At 46.8% G+C, this 10490-nt stretch overlaps 1 protein-coding gene across 1 annotated transcript; it reads right to left on the bottom strand.

Moving 5' to 3' along the window:
* Positions 1-378: 378 nt before the first annotated feature.
* On the bottom strand, positions 379-6891 carry Klhl38 (kelch like family member 38). The gene is made up of 3 exons (XM_042673240.1): positions 5542-6891; positions 1489-1594; positions 379-668 (listed from the first exon to the last, which is right to left on the bottom strand). Exons 1-3 carry the CDS (start codon positions 6889-6891, stop codon positions 379-381), a joined length of 1746 nt encoding a protein of 581 aa, XP_042529174.1.
* Between the last annotated feature and the right edge of the window lie 3599 nt (positions 6892-10490).

The raw sequence follows: 10490 nt of genomic DNA, 5'->3' as shown, positions 1-10490 counted from the left end.
TGTGTGTGTGTGTGTGTGTGTGTGTGTGTGTGTGTATGTTTTACTGGGGTTTGAAATCACAGCCTCATGCTTGCTACCACTTGAGCTATACCCCCAGTGCTTTTTGCTTTAGTAATTTTTTCAGATAGGGTCTCATGCTTTTACCCAAGGCTTGCCTAAGACCTTGATCCTCCTATCTACGCCTTCCTCATAGCCAGGATTACAGATGTGCACTACCATGCCTGCCCTCAACCTTGTTTTTAGTGAGTTCTGACAATCATATGCCTGGCCTCAGGTCTGTAAGCTCTCCCACATCCTTTTAGGCTTAAACTCTTTGGATCTGGGTTTCTGTGTGTCTCATCTGAAAGCATTTTGACTGATGTGAGTTCTGTGTAGATCTCATGAAAAGGTGGCCATGTGAGGTATGCACTGGAGAGTCAGGCAAGCGTGGTCAAAGAGTTTGTGTGGCAGCTGTCCCTGTGATGTCCAGGTGTCTGTCTCAGGGTCGTAGCAGTCAAAAGAGGCTGAGTCCTCGATGTTGCAGTTCGTGGTCAGGCGCCGCCCGCCCGTCACATACAGCTTGTTCCCTATCACCGTGGCCCCATGGTGCATCCTCCGGTCCTTCATGTCTGCACATTTGACAAATTTGTTGGACTGAGGGTCATAAGCAAGGGTCCTCCTTGTGTAACCTGAAAACCAAATGACAGAGCTGTTTGCTGGGACTGTTGCTCATGCTGTTTCTGGGGCTCTGTCCTCAAGCATGAGATGCTGAGGTTCTCTGGCAAGGTCTGGCAAATGGCAGAGCTGGGTTTGGCATCTGGATCTGTCTGATGCTGGTCCCCACAGCTTTATCCTCAAATCAAGGCAATAATAAGCCATTAGGGGGTTGGGGACTTAGCTCAGTGGGAGAAGGCTTGCCTAGCAATGTCACGAGTTCTGGCTTCAGTACCATAGCTTTCTCTGTCTTTTTGGCATTTTCGTCTCCCCACAATCCAAGGAAGGAGCCTTTTTTGACATCAGAAATGCTCCTCCACAACAGCCCTATCTCTTGGATCCCCATTTTACTGATGGGCAAATGGAGGCATAAAATAATCTGCCAGTTAATGATAGAGCCAGAATTGGAAGCCAAATATTTCTGATTGCATCCTCCCTGCCCCCACCAGCCAGCCCTCCTAACCATCAACATTATGCATCTATGGAGAAGTTGCCAACATTATTAGCAATAGGAAATATCTCTTAGTGATCATAAGTCTGGGATGGTGCTAAGTGCTTTGGATATAATAGTACACTTTGTTATCACAGCTAATTTGAAAAATTACATGGTATTTCATCCCTTGGTTAGAGATGAAGGCAGGCAGAAACTTCTGAATGAGAAAAGGGCCATTCCCCAGGGTGAATGGAAATGGCATCCAAAAGGACTGTCCTACAGAACACTGTCTATCAGTGGCCTTTTTTCCCTGGGAGATGCCATGTTGGTGGCCCACTCAGAACTGCTCTGCTCAGACTCACCTCCCACGATGACAATGCGCTGTCCTAGTACTACCGCAGGAGCACACACGTTTTTGATGATCCTTGTCTCCATTTTGAACCATGTGTTTCTGGAAATGTGATAAACCTAAGGGAGAATACAATCATGGTACTTCCTTTTAAACCTAAGAAAAAGTGGTGGGAGGAGAAGCCAGAAGGCTAGAAATCTGAGGATTGAGATTTGAAGCTGGCCTGAGCAGAAAAGTTCATGAGCTGAGACCTCATCTTCATCTAATCAGTGAAAAAGTTGGACCAAAAGCATGACTGAAGTGGTAATGTGTCAGCCACGGGCAGAAAGGCCAAGCAAGAGCTCAAGGCCCAAGTTCAACCCCTGGTACTGGCTTGTATACACATTAAAAAGGGGACAGAAATAGTCATTTTAAGGACAAACCCTGGAAGTTGAGATGTTTTTCTTTCTGCTTCATTCTAGCTTTTAAATTGTACTTACATTGTCACCAAGAAATAATTTATTACTGAATGACAGAAAGAACATTGTTAGAAATCGGTCCTTGTGTGACCTCAGGATATCTGTGGCTTTATTTCTACAGAAAGGACCAAGTGTTCTGTATTGCGATATGCATTTCCCTTACTTTGTTTGGAACACAAAGAAAAGAACTGGAGCAACTTGAGTGTGTACAAAAATCAGCAGTTCTTCTAATCAATGTTAAACAGTTGCTTAATTTCCTAAATGTTCTGGTATATTCAACCTGGGCATTGGTGGCTTATGCCTATAATACTAGGATTAGGCTGAGACCTAGGATTGAGGTTCAAAGCCAGCCCTGGCAGAAAAGTCCATGTCCATGTGACTTTTATCTCCAATTAACCAGCAAAAAGCCAGATGTAAAGCAGTGGCTCAAGTTGTAGGGTACCAGGCTTGAGTGAAAAAGCTTACTAAGAGTGCAGGGCCCTGAGTTCAATTTTATTAGCACATAAAAAATCTGACCTTCAGGGTCTGAGAAGGTGGCTCAGCGGTAGAGCGCTTGCCTCACATGCATGAGGCCCTGGGTTCAATTCCTCAGCACCATATAAACAGGAAAGGCTGGAAGTGGCACTGTGGCTCAAGTGGTAGAGTGTTTGCCTTGAGCTGAAGAGCTCAGGGACAGTGCCTAGGCCTAGAGTTCTAGCCCCACGACCGACCCTCCCCCCCAAAAAAATTGACCTTCACAACCATCCTGTGGAAAGGATACTATTGGTTCACCCATTATTCAGATCAGATCATTAAGACTCAGATTAAGTGACCTGCCCAAGGTAGTACAGCTAGAGTGAGTGGCTCAGAGGCCAGCCAGACTGTTGACTATCATGTTCAGAACTGTGGCCTTTCTTTTTATAATTTTTAAATTGTTATTATAGAGGTGCTATGCAGAGGGGTTACAATTATGTAAGGTAGTTAAAGAGGACATTTCTTTTTGGATGATGTTACCTCTTCCTCCTCTGCCAGGTTTTTCTTCCCATTCTTACCCACAAGTTCATTCTCAACATAGTGTCTAATGAGTACCACTGCTGCATTTGTTCACACTTAGTCCCTCCTTTTCTGTGCCCCCTTTACCCTCTCAAAGACAGATAAACAAACAAACAAGACAAAAAGAAAAAAAAACAAAAACAACAACAAAGAAGAAAACCTCTTGTTTCCATTTCCTGGAGTTCATTTCAATGAATATGCTTTATGATCAGCGGCACATAGGCATTGCTCCCCTAAGAGTATCCTCCTTTGGTTTTACTGTGTGTGAATGCCTACAGACCTGTATAATTTATCATTTGTCTAGCTTCCACATATGAGAGAAACCATGTGCCATTTGTCTCTCTGAGCTTGGCTTACATCACTTAACATGATTAGTTCTAGATCTATCCATTTCCCTGCAAATGACATAGTCTTATTCTTCTTAATAGCTGTGTAAAATTCCATTGTGTATAGGTACCCGCATTTTTTGGATCCACTCATCTGTTGTAGGGCATCTGGGTTGTTGGTGACCTTTCTGATGGAGGTTTTTGAGAATGAGACCTCTTGAGGTCCTTGTCAGGCCTGCGAGTCTATGAAGCCTGGAAGAGATGAGGGCTAGAGAAAGGGGCGATCGCACTGACCGTGAAAGCTCATTCTTTTATCTGCAAATACATAGGTGGCACATTCTTAGCGAAGTGACCTCCTTGACAGAAAAACAAACATGGATTGCATTTTGCTGGAGAGAGTAATAGCCTCCTGGCCTTCTGCTCTCCCAGTGTTGGGTTTGGTTTCCAAAATAGATTTAACATTTATTCACAATCTTCATAATATCCCAGAGAGAGTAACAAAGGATGGCTGTTGACCAAGGGAGGAGTAGGTATATAGTCCTGAGAAAGGAACTGTTAGCTGCTCTCCAGAAACAGGTAGAAAGAAGGCCAGGTAGGAAGGGACATTTACCCATGCCATCTGCACAGTGACCCCATTGCGTTAAAAGAATGATGCTGCAAGTGAACCATTCTGCTTCCTCAAGTCACCCCAAAGCACTCCATTAAAACTATATTCAATAAGCAAAATTTCCATCTCCAAGCTAATAAGTAAGAAAAGCATCTTGATAAACACTTTTATCTACTTCCAGTGTCCCATGGCTACACTGATAGCTTTAATCATTTTTGGCTGTGCAGAGGATCCTGTTGGGTTGGACTTTGCATTTCTTGATGGATAAGAAATCCTAGCTGAAGTCGTTATGTCGAAAATGAACTTTACAACTTTCGTGCGGGGGGCGGGGGGCCGGGGAAGATTGGGTGGGGGGGCGGGGGGAGGATGGGAGGGGATGGGAAGGGGAAACAAAGGAGGAGGCTACAATGCTTGGTAAGAAATGTACTCATTATCTTGCCCATGTAATTGTAACTCCTCTGTACAGTATTTTCACAATTAAAAAAAAAAAAAAGAAATCCTAGCTGAAGGATTTTTTTTTTGAGCTTGGCATTTTATTCTTAGGAACTCAGTGACAATTTTGCAATGTGAAATCATCACTATAGTTGTTGATTCTATTTTGAAAAAAATGTTCAGTGAAGCAGGAGGGGCTCAGATTTACAAAGAAGCACTGTGGTGGATCTGTTTTGTGGATCAGAGCTGTGTTACAGCTCAAATAAATGAGTGGAACTAGAAACAACAATTGTGGAATAACTAAGAATTAGCCCCAATTGTCTGAGAAAATGTGAGCCAGACAGTGAAGGCAACAAAACATCTCCAGTGACACTGATCAGGTCTAAGTCATCATTACCTGAACTTGGACTTGCCTAAAGTTCTCTAAGAACCTCCCAACTCTCTTCCTTTGATCTCTTCTAACTCCTTCTTTACAAGGCATCTAGAAGAAACTCCTAAAATCAAAATCTGATAACTTGACTCACCCTATAATCTCAGAAACTGGGGCTTGAAGTCAGGGCCTCACGCTTATGCTTGGCTTTTCCGCTCAACGCTGGTCCTCTGCCACTCAAACCACACCTCTGTGTCTGGCTTTTCACTAGTTCACTGGAGATTAAAGTATCAGATTTGTTTTCCCAGGCTGGTTTTGAACTTTGATCCTCATATCTCAGCCTCTTGAGTAGCTAGGATTACAGACATGAGCCACTGGCACTAGGTCTACAATCTCAGTGTCTTGACAAGACCTAGAAAGCCCTGCCAGGCCACTCTTCCCCATGACCATCTCTCAAGAATATTCCAAAATTTTGATACACAGGGAGTCAGAAGTAGCAGTTTGAGTGGAGGAGTTTGCTGGGGTAGCTTGGGAAGGAGTTGATAGAGATGGCATAAACTGAAAAAAAATTCTTGCTGTCAATCCTTCTTCTTCCTTCCCTCCCTCTCTTCTGGCCCTGCAAAATAGAAATGTAAGCACAGGTGTATGCGTGAAATATGATGTGCCTGTTATGTATGCATATACATATGCATATAGGCATTTGCTTCTCTATCTGCATTTTTAGCGTGCATGTGCATTCATGCACCTAAACACACACATGTGTGTGCCCACGTGTGTGTATGCCATAATATATGTATGTGTGCATACATGTGCGTGCATGGGTGCAGGGCCAGCTGGTTACCTGGGTAAGGCGTACTGGGTTCTGCATGACATCCTCTCCCCCGAAAAGGTAGAGCCTTTGGTCCTTCACCGCCACCGCCGGGTGGAGGACTCCCACCGGCATGCTGGCCATGGTCTGCCAGGTGTCACAGATGCTGTCATACCTCTCCATGGAAGTCAGGAACTCCTGCCCTTCTCCAATGCCCCCAATGGAGAAGATGAAGTTCTTGTGGGCGGTGCTTCTGTGGGAGTAGCGGGCTGCCAGCATGGGCTCCCCCAGCCTCCACTGGTTGAGTTTCAGGGAGAAGATATAGACCTTGTGACTAATGAGACTCTGCCCGCCACTGACCACCATGCCCCCCAGCACATAGACGCTGCGGTGCAAGGCGACAGCCGAGGCTTTGTACAGCCGGGTGGGGAGTTTGGCAAGGTTCTGCCATTGGCCGGTCAGTGCGCTGTACAGCAGGACCTCCCTGGTGGTCTGCTGATTGTCCTTGCGTCCACCCAGGAGGAGGAGGAAGTCTTGGTAGGAGTTCCTCGGAGGGACATGCCACGTGGGTCGGCTGTCTTGGGCACTGGTGCCATACAGTGAGAACACCTGCCTCTTGGCCATCTCCAGGATGTCCTGGCAGGCGGGTGAGGACTGCAGGAGCGCATCGTTGGCGATGAAGTGGTGGAAGAAGGCGGGGTGAATATACTGAAGCCGCACCTGCTGCAGTAGTTCCTGCAGGTGCCGCCTGCGGGCCTGGACATCGTGTTTAACCCAGGCCATGAGGGCTTCAAACACCTTTTCCTCCTCCCCACACAGCCCGTCATCTCCCAGGTAGTCTTTCAGTTCCAAGGCCCCCAGCTCGTTCAGGTCACCTGATACAGCCACCTCTGGGAAGTAGGTCAAGGCCACCTCCCTGGCTTTCTTCCTGAGGGTCTCACAGCTTAAGATCTCAGAGAGCCTCACCATGCCCAGGCAGTTGTTGGGGGCCAGCTGGCTCTGCAGGTAGGAGGAGCAGGCCTCAAACAGCCTGGGGTACTGCAGCATGGAGGCTGCCTCCATCAGGGTAAGGACGTTGGCAGTGGTGATGTGCACCTCCCCCGTGTACACGTACCCCACCACCTGCTCCAGAGCCCGGGGATCCACGCCTCGCAGCTGCACCCTGGCCTCCCTGCTCTCCCGGAAGTGGCTGCAGAACATGGCCCGGAAGTAGGGGCTGCTGGAGGCCAGCACATTGCGGTGGCAGGGGACCTCCCAGGCACCGGTGCAGATGCTCACATCAGTCAGGAGCCTGCATTGCCTTAAGTCATTGAGTTGTTTCAGCAATTCGGAGGAGAAGTGATGGTCTTTGAAGAGCAGGCCATCTGGTGACTCCTCATCCATCCTAGAAAGAGAGGAGGAAGCCCCGAGAGGGAGGAAGGATCAAGTCTTTTTTAGCACCATGCACTTGGGGTTAGCTGTGGGCACTCCAAGGTTCAGAGCATCTGTATCCATTCACCAAGTGGCCTCCAGAATCATGAAGAATATGGTGTAGAGAAGACTGGGAAGGAAGGCCATCCCCTCAGACTCAAAAGCAATATCCCTTTCCTTTCCCTTCCCTTCCCTTCCCTTCCCTTCCCTTCCCTTCCCTTCCCTTCCCTTCCCTTCCCTTCCCTTCCCTTCCCTTCCCTTCCCTTCCCTTCCCTTCCCTTCCCTTCCCTTCCCTTCCCTTCCCTTCCCTTCCCTTCCCTTCCCTTCCCTTCCCTTCCCTTCCCTTCCCTTCCTTTCCCTTCCTTTCCTTTCCCTTCCCTTCCTTTCCTTTCCTTTCCCTCTTCCCTTCCTCTTCACCTCCCTCCCTTCCCTTCCTTGGTTTTCTTTGTTTGATTATGGTTCTTCTCAAAGGTAATAGGCAAAAGAAACATCATTAACTAACCTAAAGAAAACTAAATAAACCAAAGTTGGCTGTTTCTTGATTGTCAGGGGCTGAAATGTTAGCCTGACAGGGCACATGCATGTGTGTGTGTCTTTTCTAGAGTCTCAGCACCTGTTGTTTAGTAAACTCATCTGAACATCACTTTCTGGGTATTAGTCATTTCCCAAGGATGACTTTTTGGGGATGTGGTCTTCTGGTAACTAGGCAGAAATGAGGGATGAGAGTGATGTTTATAAAATTTTTCTAGTGATGTTTATAAAATCTATCTATCTATCTATCTATCTATCTATCTATCTATCTATCTATCTATCTATCTATCTACGTACATATGTATGTATGTATGTACGTATGTATGCATGTATGTGTGTATCCATCCATTTATCTAGTCTATCTGCATGACTCCCTAGTGTCTTTCAGTTTTGTTTTAAAGATGGAACCAAGAGAAATCAGAGATGAAACCGTGCGTTAATATAGGTCTCACTGGCAGTCTACCTACAGAGGAGTTTAGCGTTAGGGATGCTTACCTTGTTTTGCTGCAGTGACATCCACCGACGCCTGCCTGCTCTGTCTTGTCTTCTCAGAAAGTCTCCACCTCTAGCTCCGAGTGAAACCATAAACTCCAGGCCTTTCCTTCAGTTGCCAAATGATTTGTGCTGGGAGAGTTCTGGATTTGTTTATGCTGAAGGCACATTCACAGTTTCTAGAGCTTTGTGCAAGGGCCCCTGGGCAGGGAGACAGTGTATACATTCCACCGCTAAGAATAGTTGCATATGTACTTTCCACTGTTATGACATGTGACTTTCCAGTTGCCTTTTGCAGTCACCCAAGGGCCTGCAGAGCTGGCGCATGCTCACATGCCTTGTTTCCTTGGCGAGTGTTTACATCGACATAAATAGACCAAGAGGAATGGATTCTCTGTCCATTTGGACCCAGCCCAAGTCCCCTGTCCTGAGAGTGCCTGGAAACTCTAAATGTCTGTAAACAGATGGCTGTGACCTGTGCAGACTCACTGGAGATTGCTCTAGCCGTGATAAGGTGGCAGGTGGTCCCAAGGGTGACATAGGCCCCTGTGCTTTTCTCTGGGTCTTCATGTCCTGCTATCTGCATAGCAGAATCATGGAATGGATATTTCCTCCTCAAGCCTCCTAGCTGTTGAAATCCAGGATAGAAGTTGCTTTTGAAATGTTGGTCATGCACTTTAGAGTTTCCAGATTTTTGAAAGCCTAGTCTCTGATGGGCCTCCTGTCCCACGAGGTGGCCATGTTCCTCCCCATACACCTGCCTCTCTGCTACGCCTGCTGGCTGCTCTTCAGTCAGCTTCTCTTAGAATCAAGGCTTTTGTTTCCATCTTTACTTTCTATACTTTTTCCTCATCAGATAGGCTTGAACTAGTGGCCAAGAGGCAAGGTACTGCTGCTCTTAGGCAAGAGAGAAAGAAAAAAGAGGAGGAGGAAGAAGAAGAGATGGGGAAGGAGAAGAGGAGGAAGAAGATGGAAAGCAAGATGAGGAGGATGGTGGGAAGAGGGAGAAAGGAGGAAGGAAGAAGCAAATAGAAGGCAGAATGGAAGAGGGTGGAGGGGAAAGAGGAGGAAATGGGAGGAGGTAGAGGAGGTGGAATATGGAAGGTAGGATGGAGGAGGAGGAGAAGGGAGAGAAAGATGCTGGTGGAATATAGGTAGGAGCAGCCTCCAATCACATGAGCCAGAAGCCCACTGAAGAACTTTAGAGCCATGAGGAAGAGTAAAGGGGGCCTCAAATCTACATTGCCTCTGCCTCCAGGGCTCTCCATGATTGTCTATGAGTGGCAGGGAGCCCAACTTTTTCAAGTCTTGCTTAGATTATTGTACCAGCCTGCCGTGCCAGTTTTCTCCCTTGCTCTTCTGTCCTGTTCCCTCTGCATGGTCTCATTTCCTCTGTACCCATCTGACTTGCCTGCCTCAGACCTTCCTGCAAATAGCTCCCTGTGTCTTACTTGGTGGAGCAGAAGCTCTGGACACAGGACTCTTGACTCCACTGTATCGTTCTCCTCCATCCCCAGCACAATGGCTGGTACCTAGTGGGTGAATGATGAATAGCTCCTGAACTGAGCTTCAGGAGAAGGGAAGAGGAGGGAAGAGAGCTCTGTTGGGTGGACTTCACATTCTGTCTGCGATGCGAGAGAAACAGAGTTGCACTGGCAGCGTGGGGTGGAGACTGCACTGCCAAGGATGCTTTGGAGCAGCCCTGGTGGTTCTTACTTTAATCAAATTTGGTAAGCAATGAAGCAGAAAATAAAACCATTGCTTTGGATTACACAACAGAAGTTAAGATTGGGTTGGGGATAGAGCTGAGAGCCTCAGGAGCCAGTACTGAGAAAAGTTGTTTCTTCTTTGTTGTAAAGTGCTTGTATTATTTCTCTTCTAGCCTGTGAGCCAGACAGATGTTCTGAAGATAAGTGGTAAGGATTCCTATAAGTTAATATGACGCCTGCCGTCAGCAGGCATCTAGAATCTAGCCCCTGTCAAGGGCTCAGATGAGCCTCCATGTACAATGTCAGTGTCTCATCCCCTTTAATATTAAAGGTGAAGAAAAGACAAAGTCTTGATGTTTAGCTCACGGCAAAGGTATATAAACACCATCCCTGAAATCTACTCTCAAACCATCTGCCCCACCCACATGCAACTCCAGCCTATTCAGGAGAATCTATTTCTCTCTGACAGTTTTATTACCTTTTTTCTTAACTTTTGTTGAGAAGATAGCTTAGTTTAGGGTTTGAGGAATTGGTGACCTAAATAAATGAAGACATTCAACTCCTTGTTCTGCCTTGTTGTTGTTATTGTTGGTGGTGGTGTTGGTGGTGGTGGTGGTTATGGGGCTTGACTTCAGGGCCTGGACCCTGTCCCTGAGCATTTTTGCTCAAGGCTGGTGCTCTACCTCTTTGAGCCACAGTGCCACTTCTGGTTTTCTGGTGGTTAATTGGAAATAAAAGTCTCATGGCCTGAGTTGGCTTTGAACCAAGATCCTCAGACCTCAGCTTCCTGAGTAGCTAGGATTGCAGGTGTGGGCCACTGGTGCCTGGCTTTGTTCTGCC

Source organism: Dipodomys spectabilis, unplaced genomic scaffold (genome assembly GCF_019054845.1).
Source record: "Dipodomys spectabilis isolate Male_0828 unplaced genomic scaffold, ASM1905484v1 ptg000783l, whole genome shotgun sequence".
NCBI lineage: Eukaryota > Metazoa > Chordata > Mammalia > Rodentia > Heteromyidae > Dipodomys > Dipodomys spectabilis.
This window is presented reverse-complemented; position numbering and strand designations above follow the sequence as displayed.